The 21,845-nt window shown below is 40.5% G+C and overlaps 1 protein-coding gene and 1 long non-coding RNA gene across 2 annotated transcripts; both read right to left on the bottom strand.

Moving 5' to 3' along the window:
- Positions 1 to 1,485: 1,485 nt before the first annotated feature.
- LOC119649079 (cuticle protein 38-like) lies at positions 1,486 to 1,995 on the bottom strand. Its single transcript, XM_038051075.1, has 2 exons — positions 1,838 to 1,995; positions 1,486 to 1,772 (listed from the first exon to the last, which is right to left on the bottom strand). Exons 1-2 carry the CDS (start codon positions 1,838 to 1,840, stop codon positions 1,518 to 1,520), a joined length of 258 nt encoding a protein of 85 aa, XP_037907003.1. The 5' UTR covers positions 1,841 to 1,995; the 3' UTR covers positions 1,486 to 1,517.
- A 9,328-nt stretch (positions 1,996 to 11,323) lies between these two features.
- LOC119650044 lies at positions 11,324 to 11,989 on the bottom strand. The gene is made up of 3 exons (XR_005249229.1): positions 11,822 to 11,989; positions 11,569 to 11,676; positions 11,324 to 11,490 (listed from the first exon to the last, which is right to left on the bottom strand). It is a non-coding gene; the product is annotated as an uncharacterized LOC119650044 (long non-coding RNA).
- Between the last annotated feature and the right edge of the window lie 9,856 nt (positions 11,990 to 21,845).

Here is a 21,845-nt window from a genome sequence, read left to right as displayed (position 1 = left end):
GCAGGCCAGTCAATTTTTGAAATTTGACCAATCGCTAGGTATAATAGTTATAATCACTCCCTAGGAATTGATCTCCTGTTAAGATTTTTTCTTTGAATCGATCAGTGAAGGTCGGGAGATCTCCGGTTGAAAAAAGGAAGAAAAGCAGGATAATAAACTATAGAATCTCAATTCTACTCTTCGTGATATCTATTTAAAAAAAGTTCTGTTTCAAATGGAAGTTAATTACATGGCCTTTCAACTGTCAATCTAAGGAGGCCAAGTATCTTATACCTTCCCTACTCCAGTTTCACTGTCAGTTCTTACCTATGCCATTAACTTGCATCAGAAATTGCTGAGAAATACACCTGCCGATTTTCGCTATTTAAGTCAGGAACTACTCACTGGCTCATTCTGTTAAGAAACTTATTTCTACAGTATATCTGAGCTAGTAGTAAGGAAGATACCGGTGTCGAATGGCATATTCTTTAGCCTGAATATGAGGCACTATGGAAAAATTGGCGAAATCTAGCGACCAAAATTTTCATGTTTAATTGTGCTATATATAATGTCGATTAAAGGTTGATGCAGAATTGCGCGAACAAAGAAGTATCACGAATTGGGACACTAAGCAAGCTTAATTACCAGGAGAGGTTTAAAAGCTTTTCATAGCACAAGTTGAAAAATAATGAATGCAGATATTTATTGGAATATTTTTATATAATTTTTGCGCATCCAACATCATGCTAGCAGCATATACAACTCCTTCATTCCTTTATGAACCATAATGCATCCACACATCTGAGTTTATGTTTCACTGTCATCACAATTAACAAGTTATCCTGGTGATCAGCTTGTAACACGGAGCAAGCAATTAAAACACAAACATCCAGAGCTGGAACTAGGATTCAATCCACAGGCTCAAGATGTTGAAACAGATACTCTGCTATTTCGCGGGTGGCACTGACAGCAACCAATAACATGTGTATTCCGTTGGATCCTTCTTCAGTGCGGAGAATTTTCGCAATCCTTTCCTTGTTATTGTTATTTTTCTGCACTTTATTTTCAACGAAATCAATGAAGTATCCCTTAAATATGCACTATTGAATTTAGATGGGTTTGCGAGTTTCTTCGGCCAGCTCAAGGATATGTTTGTGGGTGAGAGGAGGAACTGATATCCAAATATTGGTGAGCCCACGACTGACACTGCATAGTTTTCTGAACGTTGCTGACCTTAGATTGTTGGCTCAGACTCATATATTGCAAGAAAGTGTTAATTATGTGCCCTACTTTTGGTCCTTATTCTGTCAAACAGGACGGATTAATGACTCAAAACTATCAAAAAATAGTAGACTGACACTCAACACTGTACAAAAGCCCGATTCCCATCGAGGACCTTGGACTGAGAAGCACAAGCAGTTCAAGAGATCGCCATTACCACAAACAGTTGCTACACTTTTGCTCAGACACAACCACACCAGACCATGCAAAATTAAAGATTTTAGATATTTTTTTTATAATTTATTAATCAAAATCGTTTATTGTTCTGCGCGCTTCTTCCTCCAGATTGGGATTCCGTATCCATGAGCATAACCGTAAGATGGGGCAGCATAGACAGCTGGGGCGGCATAGGTGATGGCAGCAGCTGGGGCAACAACGGCTCCGGTATGGTGGAGGGTGGTGATCAATGGGGAGGCGGATTCATGGACGGAAAGGACGGCAGCATCAGGATATGGGGCGAGCAAACCAGCTGAAGCAGCGGCGATGAAGGCGAACAATACAACGAAGAATTTCTGAAACCAAAAATGTCATGTTAAATCCCATCCTGCCAAGGATATCAAGTGATTCTTGAGCTTACCATTTTGATTTTTTGAGATTTGCTTCTAGACAATCGAATTGCGACTGATGAAGAATCCGGATCGAGGCAAACTATTTATACAGATTTTCTAACTGCAACTCAGTAGGTTGTCGTTCCATTTGGAAAACATAAATTGGTGCTAAATACCCCAAGGAGAGCGTCTCCGATTACTCATCGCGGCAGAGACGCTTTCAATCTGTTCTCGAATTACTATTTTTTGTTGGTTTCGATTTTTCTAATATTTTGGTATTCAAATTGGCCATTTGATGATTTTGACGACCTGACATTTATGCAAATCGAGCGACGTGGTCTCTTCTCTCTCCCAACTTCCATATTGCTTTGTTGATATTTCGCCTTTTTTGCGAAGCACCAAAATCCGTGGCTTTGTTATAGTGCTGTGACGTAACGTCTTGCTATCAACCAATATATCTGAAATTCCGCCTAATAAATATCCAGAATGGTATCGGTTCCAATTATTTTCCAGCTGAAGTTTTGTTGACCCGCTACAGTTGCGTAACCAACAAGGAACTAGTCTCGCCGTTAACAAACTAAGAACGAGAAAAAGTAATTACGTAGGTCAGATTAAAATAAATTACGAGTTTTTTTTTATGTTGACCGTCTAGGGTCAATAGAATCAAGAAAATGTTGAGGTAGAGATTCGGAATTTTGATGGGATCAATTCAAGTTTTTATTCTTTTCAAGTTATATCATCACTTTCGGTGACGTCCATATTTTTCAAAATATTTCAAGTTCAATATTTATTTTTTTCATGGCGAAATTGTGTGGCTTTTATTGAGTAGTTTTGAATTATTGGAAAAATATGAAAATTCACTTGCGTTATTGTTTTATTAAACAAATATGCAGGAAACGTTTCTATCAATCGTAGTAAGTGGGGCTTCCAAAGAGAATCTCAATGTCTTTCTGAGACTATTTAATGAAGCTGTACAGTGGCATTTTTCAGAAATAGAAATATGGAATTCATAAATTTAATAATTTTTGGTAAGAGACATCATAGCCGAATGTCGGAGAGTATCACAACGAAAGTGAAAATTTTGGCAATTTTGGTCTGAAAGAGTCGAACATTTTTGAACAATCGTCTACGCTTTGTGCGAAAGAAGCTGTTGTTTTGTTAAAAATAAATCAAGGTGTTACAAAAAGATTGATAGATTCGTCAAATATTTAGAGATAGATTATTTCGGTATACGGGACGTATTCGTTTGATTAATGTAGCCCAGATTTCAGTTCAGTTGACGTTACTCTGCAATGTATTAGAACTTTTGATATTTTTAGGAAAATACGGGTTGCAAATACTGACTTGACGTTCATGCCAATTCAACCACCTTCAGTTTAGATTTAAAAGTGCAAATATTTCTGAAAATGTCATTTCAAATTTGTGTTAATTAATCTTCAAGATTCGATCCCACAAAGTTCCAGGATAACATTTGAAACATATTTTGGTGATGCCTGCAACTACTCTCCAATAAATCCCTAACACTATTGAATTCAATCTACTTTACTATTTCATCCCAAAAAGGACGATATCCTGTTTCTAAGGCTTTTGAAAAATATCTAATGAGATAGTTATATCAATCGGTGGATCTAGTTGAACTAAATAATTAAACCGCATCACCAACAATAATGAATTTCTTTGCCTTTCTTCAGAACCTAATTTCTGTTCCTTTTTGAAGGTGCCAAGGTATTTCTATATCCCACTAGCTAGGGAGATTCGTACAGTAGCGTACCATATAAATCCACTGACATTATTCAGATTGAGGTTGAGGATTGAGGTTTTTCGTGAAACAACCTTATTAGAATCGATTCGATGTGTATCTGTCCGTCTGTCTGTCTTTCTGTTTGAGGAGGTGGAAATGTTCAAAAGACACTGGTCTGGACACACCAGCATGTGGGATTTTTACCCACAAAAACCACCCCCGCCTCCCTTCCTGCCTCGCGGAACCACCCTAAGGTATTATATCACGGGGCGGAGTGATACCCATACTAGCTTAATCACCTTTCTTCTATACGCGGTGCACGTGACGGTGTTTTTCCCCTATCCTTTGTCTTTCGCAGTTTATTTTGGATAGATGCGATCATGTGGTTGACGGTATCCCAATTCTCTTGTTGTGCTACCATTTTCGCCACCAGATTTTCTGGTACCAGCACCTCTGCTAGAGTCTCCTCTAGATTCCTACTTTCTTCCACAAATCTCGGACAGTGGAAGAATACATGTTCCGGGACTCGATCGCAATTTGGATAATCGGGTGAAGTCTCCAATTTAAACCTGTGCAGTTATTGGCCTCCGTGCTCCGTGAGAAACTGGGTGAGATTATAATTAATCTCACCTTGTCGTCTCCCCAAACACTACTTTATGGCAGGCATGAGCCTGTGAGTCCACCGACCCTTTCCCGAGCGTTCCCGCCGCTCTTGCCATTTATTTTATGGCTCTCTCCCCCTCAGCGTTCTTCGTCTGCGATAAGGGTGAGATTGGCTTCGCGTTATATATATTCGCCATCTCATCTGCCAGGATGTCCATCGACATCATTCCAGAGATGACGAATGCTGCATCATCTGAGACAATCCTGAAGGCAGAGCATACCCTCAGGGCTGTCCTCCTGTAGACTGCACTCAGTTTGTTAGTGTTAACTGACATCCCCAATCCAAACTGGGGTCCCATAGAGCATGATTGAGGTCACGACCCTGGCTATAAGCAACCTAGAAGTATACCGTGGCCCTCCCACGTTCGACATTATCCTCGCCAGGGCCATACTTGCAATTGATGGTTTGTCGTAAACATACTGCACATGTTGCCTATAGCTGAGCCTTCTGTCTCTCACCACCACCAAGTATTTGATGGTCGGCTTGGAAGTGATGATATGATTCCCGATTCTAATGAAGGCGTAATTTCTCTTCCGGTGGTTAGTGATGAGGACCGTTTCTATTTTTGCTTCCGCAAATGACAGCCCAGAGCTCTCTAGCCAACTTTTAACAGCACTGATTGCCTCGCTTGAGTATAATTCTGCATCTTGGAGATGCTTTGCGACAACAACCAGCGCTATGTCGTCAGCGTAACCCATCACTGTGGCCTCCTCGGAAGGGGACGATTAAGTACATCGCTGTACATGATGTTGCACAGTAGTGGACCCAATACGGAGCCCTGCGAGACACTCGCGGGAACAACGTACTCCTGGGCTCCGTCATCAGTGTCATACCAGATTTTAGGGAGGGGGGGGGGGATTGTGTATTTGCGTATTAAATTCCAATTGGCCGAATTGAATGCATTTTTCACGTCCAGGGTTACTACCATGCACTATTTGCGGGTACTACCCATTCCATGGATTGCATCTCCGACCAAGCAAGTAACTAAATTGACGGCATCACTGGTTAATCTCGTTTTACAGAACTCAAACTGCCGATCTGAAAGGCCGCCTTGGCTCTCAATAACGGGGAGTAATCTACTATAGATTACCCACTCTACCATTTTCCCTACAGTGTCCAAAAGACATATGGGTCGGTATCAAATATGGGTCTGTCCGTTTGTCTTCTATCTGTCTGTCTCTCACACCCGAATTATTCGGAAACAGATGGACCGAGTGTCACGAACATTGGCGAGAGCGTGTTGTTTCCTTTACATGTAGTAAGTGGGGCCATTTTGTATTAAGTTTAAGGGGCAAGTTTCTTAAGAGATGAGCACAAAACCTTTATACCCGGTATTTCGAATTGTTTTTAACGTATACTGCAAAGTGATAATTCCGCGATGCTAATACTATGTTAATAGTAGGGGTCCAAAACCCTGGTAAAAGAGGAGGGTTTGAGGCAACGTACTTCTTACTCTCCTCAGTAAAACATAAATGAAATCTTGAGATGAGGGAAAGAGATAAACACAGTATAGTTAGAATAATTCCGCTATGTTAAATCCTACCTGGTCTCTCTTGATAACAGGTCCCGTGACAGGCCGACTAAGAAAAATGTATCCAATGTCATTAGAAACAAGATGACCAAACCGAGAAACACGTCTCGAAGAGATGCTAGGGCGTCCACCTCAATTGAAGCGGCAGGATGGGCCGCGGCATGTCGAGAAATGGGCAGGGGTCCTTGATGCATGGACGGCATCAGAATGTAAGTAAGTTAGTCCTACAAGCTTCTCTACTTTGGTAGCCCACATTAAATGGTGGCGATTTTGTAAGAAAAAGGAAGAAATGATCTCACTTACGCGATTTCCAACCAATACGAATGTGCAAGAATCGTTGAACGAAGTAAAAGATACGATCCACAAAGCGGCCTCTGTCACCCTCGGGGTTACCAAGCCAGGTAAGCGGTACATCGACCGAGATACTTGGCTTTGGAATGACGATGTTGAAATGAAGGTCTGTGAAAAGAAACGCCTCTACCACAAGTTCCTCAACGATAAAACATTCGCCAATTGGAAAATTTCTAAGAACGTCAATCGGGAAGCAAAGAAAGCGATCACTGTCACCCGAATATCCCATTACAAAAATCGCCAAAAGCCAAAACGAACGCACACAGGATATCGAACGCTTCTGATGTGTCAATGACAAGAACGATACTTTGCTTACAAACCGTCGAGCCGCGACGGATAAATGGCGAGAATGCTTCGAGCAGATTTCAACGTAAGAATTTGTTCATCCTCCACCCCCACAATCATTGCCGTGAGGATTTTTGAACGCATTCTTGACAATCGTTGAAATAACCGTGAATCAAGCCGGATTTGTCAAGAACTGCGAAAAAAACTGATGCAATACACGCTGAGTAGTTGCTCATGGAGAAACTTCGTGGAAAGCATCGCCCTCTTTAAAATGAATTTCTGGATCTAGAGAAAACGTTTGACCGTGTGCGACACGAACTCATCTAGTATGCTCTACGACAATACTTAGTGCCAGAAGAGCCCGTGCGCTGTGTTTAATTGCGCTACCACGATCCGAAAAGTGAAGTTCGAAGAGTGGCGGGTGTGCCTCTATCGGTGTTCATTAAGGAAGCGCCCTCTTACCACTCCTCTTGGTTCTTGTTATGGACACTGTCAGACGCGACATTTAACGTCCACCCGCCTGCTTTATGGAGATCATATTTGCCGAGCATCTGATAACAAAAATGATCTCAGGCAACTTGTCCAAAAATGGAATGATCGCGTCATGCAACACGATCTCAGATTGAATCTGAATAAAACTGAATTTTTGACAATTGATCCTGTTTCATGAGGATCGGTTGTCAAAAATTCAGTTCAGCACAGAACTGAGCGATTTAAATACCTCCGGTCAACGCTATCAGCGAATGGAGAACTGCATTATGAAATTGCTTCATGCATTAGCGCAACCTGGATGAAGTGGTGTTCCACAACTGGTATTCTTTGTTATCGACGTATCAACGAATGTCTCAAATCTAAATTTAATCCCAATGTCATCCGTCCTGTCGCTCTCTATGATTCTGAGTGTCGGCCGACTATAAAAGACAATTAGACACAATGAATGCGCTTTGCGCTAATGGAGATGAAGATGTTGCGTTGTACTAGTGGCGTGACGCGTTTTGATCACATCCAAAAAGAGGATATCCGCGGTCGATATGGAGTTCCACCGATCGTGGAAAAACTGCGAGAGAGGCGTCTTCGGTGGAATTTTCACGCAATTCGCGCTAACGAGAATCCACTTGCCAAAATTAATCTGGGCATTGAATTTGTTGATAAACGACCAAAAGGCAAACCGAAACAACGGTGGCTTGATATGCTGGACGGGGATTTAAAAGCCTCGAGCTTGCATCAAGATCAGGCATTTGATAGGGCCAAATTGGGAGGTTGATTACGACGAGCCCACGCACTCGATACGCTTGTAAACGGGACAAAGGCGGAAGAAAAAGAAGGATTATAAGAAGCTTTCTCGAGCACCTTGATGCGAAACTCTGATCTACAAGAGACTTCTAAATTGTATTCAAAATTGGGGCAATAAGAAGTGTTGAATACGGATTATAGTCTTCGTCATGATAAGGAAGGGAGAAAGTAATGGCACTTGGGAACAAATTACGTTGTCGTCAAGTTACCACTTAACCGAGCAAATGACGAAGAGGTAGAGTGGATCATGCTTATAGCGTGTGATATAAAATATGTAGAAGCAACTTGAGTAGCGTTGGTTAAGCTAGACTGACACTCAACACTGTACAAAAGCCCGATTCCCATCGAGGACCTTGGACTGAGAAGCACAAGCGGTTCAAGAGATCGCCATTACCACAAACAGTTGCTACACTTTCGCTCAGACACAACCACACCAGACCATGCAAAATTAAAGATTTTAGATATTTTTTTTTATAATTTATTAATCAAAATCGTTTATTGTTCTGCGCGCTTCTTCCTCCAGATTGGGATTCCGTATCCATGAGCATAACCGTAAGATGGGGCAGCATAGACAGCTGGGGCGGCATAGGTGATGGCAGCAGCTGGGGCAACAACGGCTCCGGTATGGTGGAGGGTGGTTAAGCTGTGGTGATTGGAAGCAATGTATTAAGAAAACCGAGGCTGGAAATGGACTACACCGTTACGAGAAAGGAGAAGTGAATTCTACTATCAGCCTTGCCTTTGTCAGTTTATGTTTACCATGGCGTGCCGACATTCAGTAAGGCTAACATTTGTATTTGCGCTTGATTGTGGAGTTCATTTTGTTAGTGAAGTGAATCTTTGATCATAAAATTATAATAGAACTTATTGTTCTATTATAATTTTATAGTTATATAGTTCCGCTAAATGTCGTTTACTTGCTTCTACCATACATTGTTTATCGGCGATATGGCATAGCATGTGGAAGTTAATTCAACACATATTCGACATTGGCAATGAAGTTAGTAAAGAAAAACGTCGTTGTCTACTGGCAGCCTAGTTGATTTCGCTTCTTCTCACCTGGTTTTTTTGCAATCATATTACAATAAAGTATCTGTTTCAGATAAAAAGGTGTGACTCGGATGACCAGTTTCGATAAAAATCAACACATCTCTGCTTTTGTTCCGTTATATTATCAAAAAAGATTTACATGACACCTTATTGCCTACTAATAGACAGAAGCGTCATTTGATTTAACATCGTTCCCCAATAGTTAGCCAAACGGGGAATGGTAGCGTAGCTTAGCAAAATAACCCACGATCACCTTGTCTACTTCGTATATTGTCCGTTGTTCGTAGTAATAAATTACAAGCTTCATTATTTCGATTCTTCCGATCCATTGCTATGTATATTTTTGAACATTGATGGTATTGATAGGCCTTTATGGAAACTATTGGAATGGAATGTGGAGCCGCTGCACGATAAATTTGAAAATTGTCTCTGGCAGCTGTTTGTCGGCTGTGTTCTGGGGAGCTATTTGCAGAATTTATATGCGTATTGAGAATGGCGTGGTGGCCACCTTATAGAAAACTAATAATGAAAGGGCAGCTGTGTGAAGACGCTATTATTGTTATTATTCTGTTAAGGGAAAGTCGCACCGCGTCCTTAAAGAACTATTGTGCCCCTTTTACTGGTTATAGTATACCTATTGACCATAGTATCTCAAGCAGGCCTATAACCGTCAGGAATTTTAGTATGTTCCATATTTCCAGATGTTTCAGCTTGGCAAGTGTTCGCCCAGATGCCTCGACCTACTTTGCACAAGTCCCGGACACTATCCCAGGACGTGTATAGACGTTTCGTCATACTCCTCACAAAACCTGCAGGCAGTGTCAGTAGATATCCCTAGCTTCCCTAGGTGATAGTTTAGCCGACAATGACCAGTGATAATTCCCATTATGATTTGGAGGTTCGTTTTGGTGACGTTTGAGTAATTCTTTGTGCGCATGGGTATCCCCCAATAAGCACACTGGACTGCTCTATCCCTGGTAGGTTCCTCTTCATTTTTTAGGGTCATAGCCATGAAGCCGTTTCCGATTCCACAGAAGGGTTCTGTCCCGTGTAAATACGTTCCTGCTCCCTTCTTGGCTAGTTCACCCGCTGCCTCACTGCCTTCTAACCCAGCATGTCCTGGAATCCAGAATATCCAGACCTTGTTGGAGAAGCCAATAGCCTTTCAAGGCATTCGCACACCAGTTTAGAGTTCACCTGATTGGACCTAAGTGCTTTGATCGCTGCTTGGCTATCGGTGAGAATTGCAATGTTCTGCGTCCTATAGTTCCTTTGCAGATTAAATTAGGCAGATTTGTCTATGGCGTATATTTCCGCCTGGAATATGCTAGTGTATCTGCTCATTGGCTCAAAGTACATTTTCCTTGGACCAATGACACCGGCACCCGCTCCCTCTGCTCTGAAGGATCCGTCACTGTACCAAGTAATCAGTCGCTGGTTTAAACCGTATGTCGCAGCCACGCTCCCCAAGTTTGCCTTGTTACTCCAACGTGTTTCAAACTTCTTATCGAAGTGAAACCTCGTTGTCATGTTGTCCCCTTGGTATCAGTAATTCGGGATACCGCCTAGAAAGAATATCAATCTTCCTACAATTTAGGCAGCTCCCCGCCTCACTGATACTACCGGCCTTCCTGAATTTTGCCCTCCTTTCCTGCATATATATGTGCAGATGGAGAAGGGTTAATCCCAGAAGGACCTCTCGAGATGCCGTTGGGCATGTCCTCATTAGCCCACTGATACACACGCAAGCCAGCCTTTGGAGCTTATCTAATTGGTTTGACGTTAGAGATGTGACACCATTTCAGCTCTGGCACCTGTGCAATACAGGGACTGTTGTGCGTAAGACAATCCATCAGAACCCTGCATGTAAACATGAAAATACGCAAAGAAGAAGGTGACCAGGTTGTAGTTACCGTAATAGTGTTGGCTACAGGGCTGAAAAGGACATTTTAGAGGGTAATTTCGAGAAGTAGTAATGGTGTTTCGTACATAGATCCACTTGGGGTGATTTGTTTCACATCTGGGTATGTGTATCCAGCTCAAACTGTATGGATCAATTATTCTCCAACTGGTTTCCGCTATACTATACATAATTTAAAGGAATATTTAGATGGTAGATTGTTTCTTATTAGTCGATTGATGCATAAATTGTCACCTCGCATTCAGCCATATGGACAACTGTAGCTAACGTGTCAAAAATCACGAATAATCACCTTGGAAACTTTATCTTTCTTCTTTACATATTTTCAGACGCACCAATTATGCATATCGTTGAATAATAATAGGCCTTTTTACAATCTATTTTTAAACCCGATGGAAGGAATGTGGTCAAACACTAATTTGCATTTGAAAAAGTATTTGGGTTTGTTTCGATTTTTTTTGGATTTTCCGTGTTCAATATTTTTGGATTAATTGATAATTTCTGATAATTTGGCGAAGATTCAGAGAAGCGGCGGAATAGAAAAAGGAAACAGAAACTAGGGGTCATATTTGATCCTTCTTTCGTTTATCTGCATAGGAAAAAGCTGGTAACGTGACCTACCCTTTATATCTAGAGATTGAAAGAGCATCATATCCAATTAATAACATACGTGGTTTATTCATTTGTTCATATAGTATCTATAGTTCGAATTGAAATTATACAATAAACATAAATTTATCTATTATTGTGCAGATGAAAAGGTGCCCCATTAGATTTAGATCCGGTAGCCAGAAGAAAATTGTGTATGTTATCACCGGCAAGTTTCAACAGATGGATAGAGGGTACCTCGATGATGATATCAAAATGTAAAATTATCTAAGTATTAAAATTCTAAATGAACGCAATTAAATGTTTGTTTATTACCATTGAAGCAGATATAAGTTAATTAATCGTGACTTTGATCTTGGCCTAAACTCAAAAATTTAGCCTTATATTCCAGACTTTAGTTAAGCCGACAAAGATTCGAAATTTCTAAAGATAGAACGATAGGAATTTAAATCAAGTGCGTTCATACCAAGGGTAATTTTTAAAAACATATTAACTTAATTTTAATCTAATTTGATGATAGTAAAAGTCCACTGTTATGGTTTAGAACTTGTTATGGAATAATACAAACTTTCAGGATTATTTCCAAATATCAGTCAAATACTAAATCTGGATGAAAAAATTGCCTGAATTCTTTCTATCTATAGAAAAATTTTTCTAGAAGTTTCGCTCAAAATCCAGATATGAAATGTTGCTTGACTACATAAGCGGACTTAATTCGTCTATGGAGCGATTGAGGCTTTTATGCAGCAAATAATCCTATTCCAAGTCAAAATCTATTATATTTGCGAAACCATTAAAAACTTTATCAATAAATTGAATTAAATTTAAATAATTACTGATCAGTTCATCGTACTCTGAACAAGTTTGTCAGATATAAACATAAAACTTTAGTCCAAAATTATGTGCCGTATCAGTTCAAACCACGGCTTAAATAAATTACTGATGGAGTTCTAGTATGTATATCAGAGTATTTTTTTAAAGTTATAGTAAATTATTGTATATTTTATCTTTTTTTTGGGATGCGAAACGGCTTTTTTTTGCCTTAGGATACATAGTTTAGATGTCTTTGACCTAAACAATTAGAGCTAAACAGAAAATAGAATAAGATTAATTTTCGAACGTTATGCTTCATCCATATGAACCTGTTTATGCTTCAATTTTTATTTCGCAACATATGCTTATGTTATCACATAGCTGTTAACTGTTTAGCATATCAACAAACTAAAGAATGTGGTCTACATAGATCAATCTAGTTCCTATTATGGTACATTAACTTTTATTCAGTCTGGAAAAAAACCGGTAGCCCTTTGGCTTTTAATTTTCATGACGTCAAATTTTCATCTCCAGATGAAGTGGTTACATCCGCGATAATTTATGTATTACATATGCATATATTACTGGCAAAATTCATTAGATATGGCGCCACATATAAGCCTCTTGATCTTGAAGTTCCGGCAATGGGCATTAGATAATATGGTTATGGAAGTGATGGCGAATTTTACCATCTCGATCTTTTGAGAAAATATTGCAAACTCAGAAATACGAGTCTTTTGATCTGAGTGGAGAAGGAAGACCCTGCCAGAAAAGTTTACAAGGACCAATATTTATAATAAGTAAAACCGAGGCCGGGGCACGACATAAACCTAACACACATTTGATCATAGGTTGCTTCCTACCTCAAACATACATACATATAATCGATGGAATTGTTTATTTCCAACTCAATTACATCTAAAAACCTTTTCTTTTATCGTGAAAGCACCCTAATCGTTAGTTGACTTCCACGGGTTCTCTGAAGGAAGCCGGGGTAGGCTATTTTTTAACGTCTTGTGTGAAGCAAAACGTTATCATAATTGGTTACTGTCTGTTTGTCTGTCTTGTTTTTAAGGAGGTGGAAATCGTGGCCTGGACAGGGGAAATGTGGGATTTTTACCCACTAAAACTCGCTTGAGTACAACTCAGCATCTTCAAGATGTTCTGCAATCACAACCAGTTCTATGCCGTCGGCGTAACAAACAACTGTAACCTCCTCCTGAATCAATAGATTAAGCATACCATTGTACATGATTGTGTGTAGTGGTGGGCCTAGTACCGAACCCTGGGGAATACCCGCGGAACAATGAACCCCTTGGGTCTACCATCGGTGTCATAGTAGCACGTCCTTTATTGCAAGTAGCTATCGACAATAGCAGGGACATAGGTGGAACTATCAATTGTAGTCAGAGACTTCTGTATATGGTCACAATAGGCCAATTTGAATGGGTTTCTCACGTCCCAGGTCACCACCGCGCAATATTTGTTGGTACAACCCTGTCAGTAAATTACATGTTCGGCTAAGCCAGTTTACGGAACCCATACTGCCGATCTGAAAAACTTCCTTGGCTCTCGACCATCGGGATTAATTTATTTTAAATTATTTGCTCCAAGATATTTTCCATCCATGGAGGTTTATCTGAGTAAGGCAACAATTTCTACAGCACCTTTGATGCAAGGAATATCCCCTCGGACATGCACTATTCGAACTCCGGGAACATATCTGACCAGCATTCATGGCAAGCCTGATGCTCTTATTCGGTACGCGGTCCAGATCCGGAGCTCCCTCATAAGCCGTTCGGCTGGGTCGCTGATTAAGTCGTATTTCACCACCAATTGGGTCTTTAGTCGAGAATGAGCATAGATGTGAGACATGCGTTAACTAAGCATTATTTGGCGTGAAGTGTTTGATCCGTGGAAGTGCCTAGTTTGTTTGGCCCTAAAAGCTGTTTGGCGTTCTGGCCTACGCCACCACTCCATCTCAGGCAGGGTCTGCCTCGTTTTCTTTTTCTACCATAGATATTTCCCTTATAGACTTTACGAGCTAGACCATCCTCATCCATACGGTTTAAGTGACCTGCCCACGGTAACCTGTTGATCCACAACCGGATGGTCATGGTATCGCCCATAGATTTTGTCGTTATGTAGGCTACAGAATCGTCGAAACTATTTGCCCAAGCAACGTTGGGGGACCTTATCAGGAATTGACGACGATGGCCGTGTGTTTGCTTCGTACATCCAACAGTCAATTTTACAAGATTACCTAAGACACCTGTAGCTTTCTGAAACCGGTTTTGATGTTATTTAAGGTAGATACTAGGCAGAAGGGAAAGGCACCCTATCGTGCGAATCAAAATCAAATGGCCGAAGAGTCTCTCGTCGGAATCAAGACCTCCATGTACTGACACAATATTTACTTTGACTTGCTGGTTATGATGCAGTAGGAGAACGCTCCAAGGCTTTGGGCGATCAGACCCGAGTCTGCGTCCGGGCGTAACTAACCTGTGTTGGGAAATTTACCTTATTCCTCAACTTTTGATTATTCTTGCATTTGGGAGTTGTTTAAAGTAGGAGGATCTAAAATTGCGCGATTGCGTGTTGCCTACACGCAATCGCAATCGCGCATTCGCTGGAATTCACAAAAATTACGGAAGTTTTGGAATTCGATTTGGGGACATTACACAAGGCATGAAGACATAAAAATTGGAAAAAGTTGAAGGGAGAAGAAATACATGGTGGCCAATGTCCCCTAAATGGTGTACAGCGCCTTCCCACGTCCATTCGTTATCGTTCGACGAAATGTGTGCCATCTTTCTCTAGGTCTTCCCGAAAAGTTCTGTACCAAATGTCTCTAGGGCGATTCACTCGGCTGTTTGAGTTAAGTAGGCAGAAATGTATTTATCGCCTTTTTTTTAAATGTGGCCTGTCAAATGTGGATTCCTTTCTCCAATTAACACTTTTCTCAGGCCAAAGTGTACATACAACGCAGTAGGGTGGTAACCAATTTCCATGTGCTAATCCCATATAACAGCACTGAGAGAAAATTGGTGCGGAACAACATCTGCTTAATGTCAGTGTTGAAGTATCCGTCCTTCTAGATGTTAGATAAAAAGCGAAGGCAGATCTAACACTATTTATGCGTTGGATGGCGTTAAGTTCAGTGTAGACAAATTTAATACAGATAAGAAGAGTGCGATGGTTCTTCACATTGTGAACTTTGGTCTTGTTTGTGATTATTTTTGATCTAACTCCACTTGCTTCTCTTTCCAAACCCTTCAGTTCCTTCGAACAAGGCAGCATGAAGGACGCCACCGACAACAAGAAAATACACTAAGGCCACAGTATGCACCATTTTTGGGGTGCACCTAGGTAAATTAGCTTCGATAATATACACGATATTTAACGCCATCATATGTTATCGTTTTAGTAGTTGTTAGCTTTTTCGGAATCCTCTCTCTCTCTTCGTTGACGTTGTCGAAAACCTTCTCGAAATGGGAATCTATTGCTGCTCGCCATGGGCGATAAACAGTCACTTCTGCAGGACCATCAAGAGGCTTACGACCAATTCACATGGGCTGGAATGGTGAACACTTTTTATGATATTCCGGCACCCAGGGTCAAAACACCCCATCCTAACGAGAAGAGCGGAGAGAGAAATAGCATCGATGTAGAGCAAATAGAAATACAATAGCAGCTATCCGAAACTCTGGGATTGCTTGGAGTTAAAATTGAGGATAACAATTGCCGGTATGTTTCCATTAGAGCGATCAGTGGTTACGCTGAGAAAACATAAACCAACAGACCAACAAAAGGACTGGACTTTTAGCAACACAGCTTGCAACTGTCCAAAGAACTCCGGGAAAACTATTTCGAATGCACACAAAGAAATAAACAAAGAGAAAATCACAGAAGACGCATACCAGTTAAGAGCAAGGAATTAGAACCTAAATCTCTAGATCACCTTATTTGGCGATCGCGTTAGGCCATTGTATGTAGGACAATGTGGACAGCATCATTGAGTAAACTTATATCCTGCATGAAATTTAACAATTAACGAGTGTAATTTGTGTTGATTTAAGACGGTTAACATTGAACTCTTATCTTATATCTACGTTCGTAAAGGAAATCAATATACAAAGCTGCGATTGGAAACGTAAGCAGAACCATCCATCCATTTATTTGTTTAGTTGAAGCGTGGAAGTCTATACATAATCCTCTTTTTAAGGTTTTGTTTGTAAAACAAAACCTTATTAAAATCGGTTTACTGTCTGTATGTCTGTCTCTCTGTCTGTCTGTCCGTCACACGCATTTTTCTCGGAGACGGTTACAGCGATTGACACCAAATTTGGTAGAAAGATGGGAACTGTGAACGCTCACGCATATAGTGAGCTACATCCTTTTACGATGAATTTAAGGGGGGATCCCCATACATGCAAAAGGGGGGTGTGCATTTTTTTTTCATCAAATATACTCATGTGGGGTATCAAATTAAAGGCCTCGGTTAGTACTTTTCGAAGCCGGTGTTAGTTTTGACTTTTGTTGAAAAGGTGGGGAGTGCGGAGGGTTGAAAGTGGTCATTTTTTTAACGAACCCATTCTCAGGAACTACTCAACCGAAAAATCTGGAAAAAATCAGAGGGCTGCCACTATATGGTGCCTAGGCTCCGAAATACCTTCCATATCGATACCTGTTCAAATAAAGTTAATAATAGTATATTACTATAATTTTTAGTAATTTACAGGAAAACCCCCCTTAAGTTCACCCTAGAATCACGAGCAGCAATGTAGGCTACAGTATAGATCATGATCGTGCCAAATTTGGTGAAAATCGCACTATTACTAACAAAGTTATACTAGGTCAAATCTGTCGCTCCTCTGCAAATTCAAGACTATGAATGTCAATATCACTTGAAAGTGGCTATTTTCTCATAATATATGCATATTTTACGTGCTACATGCTAATGGGACAAATGCACACCCAAATCTCTTTATAAAAGAAATACACAAAACCTTTCATACCTGAAGCGTCTAGCTTCCGGTTTCCCGACTTGTTTTTTCTTTAGCTTTTGTCCTGTTCACAAGCCGAGTGGACTCGTTGTGATCGGTTGAACCATTTTATTTTATCAAAGATCTGATCTGGATGTAGTCGTGAGACCTTCAAATCTCTATCCAGCGTATCAAGCAAAAGTGCACATATGAACTTATCTTTTGAAACCCACATTGGGCGCCAAATTGAATATCTACTAAATGTGTGGAAAATTCGATCAACTTAGTAATTTTGTAATATTGAAAACATTTCGCTGAATATGTGGGATTTATCTATTTTATATTTACTCTATTTACTCTCTCAAATGCAAAATTGATCGGATCATCAGCTAGAACCATGTAAATATCTCAGATTCACCATTCTCTCTTCCTCCAAAATCCTCGAAAGATACGTGAACGGCTGGTTGACCGCGCACTTCGGTCACCTAATTATCAAAGAGCAGCATGGTTTCGTGAAATATAGACCTGCGGCTTCAAACCTTCTGGTCTTTACCAAAGTTTTTGATACCGTTGACCATAACATACTCCTCTCTAAACTTTCATTACTAGACTCCCCTCCCTCAGTCATCTCCTGGCTTTCCTCCTATCTCTCATACCGTTCCTGCAAACTTTCTTTTCATGGTTACTCATCTCGCTCCTTGTCTCCTTCTTCTGGTGTTCCCCAAGGCTCTATACTTGCCCCGCTACTCTTTCTATTTTTTATCAATGACCTCGCTTCCATCCGCACCTGCCCGTATTTGCTTTACGCAAACAACCTTAAATTGTTTGCCTCTGTTTCGTCTCCATTGGATTGTGCTCTCTTACAATCCAACCTTGATAATTTAGTCCGTTGGTGTTCGGCCAACAAGCTAACACTGAATATTAATAAATGTTACTGGAGGTGCTATTCGCTTAAAACCTCCTAACATCCTTTTCCTATTTTCTCAGTGGACAATCCCTTTCACTGCTGACCTTCTTCAAAGACCTGGGTGTAATATTCGACGACAAACTTCGTTTCAATTCCCCCTTCGTTGACATCATCAATAGAGCCTCCAAAATGTCTGGTTTTATCCTACGTTCCTCCTTCGACTTTACTTCAATCCAGCCCTCTTAACACTCTTCAATTCCCTTGTCAGAAACACCCCTTCCACATTCGTGACTGCCACGCTCTTGAAGCTGTACAACGCAAATTCACCCGGACCATCTGTTACAAAAAGAACCTTCCACGGGTTGATTATTCGTCACGCCTCCGCACCCCCAAACTCACCTCCCTACAGCAACGCCGTATCTTCCTTGATATGTGTACTCTCTTAAAACTCTGCAATTGCCTAATGAGCTGCTCCGCCAATTCAAATATTACATTCCGCATCGCCTCGTCTCATAACGCACGCAAGAGATTTACTTCCCCTCTCCGATTCCGAGTCTATGCCGGTCCTACAACGGCCTACAGCTTGGGTCCTTTGAGTCTATTTCCTTCTCTAGTTTTAAGCCATTCACTTGCTCCTCCCTCTGAGGACAATATGTAATAAGGAATTTGTTTTCTGTGTATTGTCCTTATTAAATAAATAAATAAATATTCCCCCAAAAAAACCATCCTGCACGAATTTTATGAAAAGAACACACAGATATATTTTTTGCACTTTTTGATTCCACCGACTGATTATCATGAAAATGAAAGGAATTATCATATTTTTACGACTTTTTCAAAAGTGTCAGTGCTAAAATTAGGAGAACCTGTTGTTCTGTATTACGTGAACGATTCGAATGTACATGAAAATTAGACGCCAATGAACTTGATGAAGATCTCCAACCAGACTTTTTCGAAATATATGATTTTATCTGGTTCTTCTTGTTCTTTTCTGGACTCGTAAAGTTTTTTATCCATTTCTTCAATTTATCATGAGCTTTCGAATTCATTTCCAATCTAACAATGGTAACATGTAGAGATAGCGTGTGAATGGGGTGCCAAAAAACCAAAACAAAGCGAGCTAGCCCATTTCTGCACATTATTAAAGTATCTTGTATCTAGACTTCCAGACTTCTGATATAAGAATTCTCAAAGTGGATCATAATGGACTTCGTTTACATCCGCCTACTTGATTTATGCTAAATAATTTGAATTTTCGTTAATAAACCTTGAACTCCCAATTTTATTATCATTGATTTTTAGTCATCGATTTTCGGAAGAATAAAAAAATCAACAGAGAATCGTCAACTTTTTCCCCTGAAACGAATATTTGTTGTACTAAATTTTAGCAGAGAATGTAGTGCAACAAAAAATAACCTTGAATTTGTTCTAGATCGATCTGCAGTTTTTGGGTTGAGGCGTTTTAATTAGATTTGCTGGTGCATTAATAAATATTTCGAGACATCAATAGTACGTCACGTACTGCTTTTATCGGATAAATGTATAATTTGTGGTTTAATTAAGGTAGAACTTGTTATTTAAGATTTTAAGCTGTTACAGAAAAATCTGCCGGGTACGTCAATAAATTAAACGCTTTTTGGACTACAAATGGTGTAAAGTGATCAATCAGGATTTCGAAACCTAATTGTAGGATGATGAGCAGCACTTTTAAAAGCCAGATTGGTTTACTTTTAAATTGAAAAATTGAAAGTAAGAAGGAAAGATATAAACGGTAAGTTTTTCGAGGGACCTTTTTTGGAGAAGTAAGATAGAAGGAACATATAAATTTTTAAGATTTTCAGACGTCTTTAAACACAGTATCTCTGCTATTACATCTCCGTTAATAGTGACAATTTAGAGAAAACGAGCTTAATTCGTGATCACTACTATTGGGGGAGGGTCTGAACTTCAAAATGGTATATAGGTTGGTGGGTCTGGGTGCCAGGAAAATTAATGAAATTTGGAGGAATCTTGGGAAAAACTTTAAACGCTTATATCTCCGTTAATATTGAGAATTTCCAGAAAACCAACCCATGAACTATGTTGGACTTAAATTATATTATTCATTTTCAAAAGTTTTCTGCCTCTTTCATCAATAGTGGAAAATGTTGGTTATATATTGGTAAGTTCTAAAGTCCTCGATATTTTTTTAATTTCTTTACTTTTTGTCGTTCAATCACTCCATTAGGTAGCTTTTTTTTGTTTTATGGGCTAAAATAGACAGCAGGCTATTTCGTCCGGGGCAGAGGCAACTCACCGGATCCTATAGTAATCACTCTCACTTGCTGTTTTTATCTTCATGTGTGTTTCTGTTATGAATACAATTTTTATTTACGTCATGTTTATGAATTGTATATAAGGAGCAAGTCTTCTTTTTTTTTCTTCGGCCTTTGTCCCGCTCACAAGCGTTGTCGGCTCGTCATTTGGTTCCCTCAAATGCCTGATCTGGATGCAATCGTTACCATTTTTTCGGTAGCCCTTTTAGTCGCTTATCATCGATTTCACTTTTCAGACCAATCCTGAAAAGTGAATTCTCGTTGGTGCGAATTACGTGAGCATACAATCGAAGACGCCTCTCCCGCAGTTTTTTCATGGTCGGTGCAATTACATATCGATCACGAATATCATTTCGAATGTGATTAAAACGTATCACCCCAATAGTCCAACGCTACATCTTCGACTCTTCATCACCGCAAGACGCCATTCATTGCCTTTTATAGTCAGCCAATACTCAGAATCATAGAAAGCAACAGGAGGACCGATATTGTGATAACCTTTAGATTTGAGACTTTCGTTGATACGTGAAGCACAACGAACACCTATTTTGAAACGCCACTTCATCCAGGCTGCGTTAATGCGTGAAGCAATTTCATAACGCGGTTCCCCATTGGTTGATAGCATTGACACAAGATATTTGAATCTGCCGCTGATAGTGATTGTGCTTGTTTCAAGGGAGTCGGCCGCCAAAAATTCAGTTTTATCCAGATTCAATTTGAGACCGTGTTACAAGAGGCGATCATTGCTGTTTTGGTCTAGTTGTGGATGTATGTCAGGTCCTGTGGCTTTCCCCGATTTTATTCGTTTTATTGCTTCTTCGACTTGAGTTACGCTGACATGAAATTCCTGGGAGTTTAACGTCAGTACCTGCCGTGTAGGTATAATCCCACGGTCCTCTTCGGACACAGATTGATTTGGAGACCGCAATTAGAGCCCCGCCATTACTGGCACAGCGGTACTGATTTATACTGGGTGCACGCTCAGCATTCATACCAGTGGATGCAAGGCCTATCTAACAACTCTGCCGTAATTCAGTGATACGACACCCGAATTGTACAGCGCAACTCCACATTTGAGCTTCGAAAATTTCTGCCCGCGATGTAGGCATAACCACAACCACCATGAGACTTCCACAAGGGGGCCAAAGGCAAATAATCGGGCCGAGGGCACATCCTTCGGGAATTCTCCTGGAGCATATGCTTTCACAGGGCCGCCCCGGTTCCCACGATACCAGATAGCCTCCAGTGAGGCTTCGTGACCAGAGTCACTTCAGATGAGTCCCTTTCAGACTCCGGCCCGATTGCCCTCCTCGAGTACATGGGGACGGCATTAGTTGCGCTTACAGGTGGAACTGCTCCAAATGTCGGCAAGGATTGTGGAAGTGGCGGACGAATAAATTCTTCAGTTGAAATCTGCTCGAAATATTCTTGTCATCCATCTGTCGCGGCTCGATGGTCGGTAAGCAAAGTACCGTTCTTCTCATTCACATAACAGAAGATTCGACACCCTGTATGCATTCGTATCAGTTTTTGGCAGATCGATACAGGTCTCTCTCGCCATCCCAAGTGTCC

This window comes from Hermetia illucens, chromosome 2 (assembly GCF_905115235.1).
Source record: "Hermetia illucens chromosome 2, iHerIll2.2.curated.20191125, whole genome shotgun sequence".
Lineage (NCBI taxonomy): Eukaryota > Metazoa > Arthropoda > Insecta > Diptera > Stratiomyidae > Hermetia > Hermetia illucens.
Note: the sequence above shows the minus strand (reverse complement) of the source record. Positions and strands in the feature narration are given on the sequence as shown.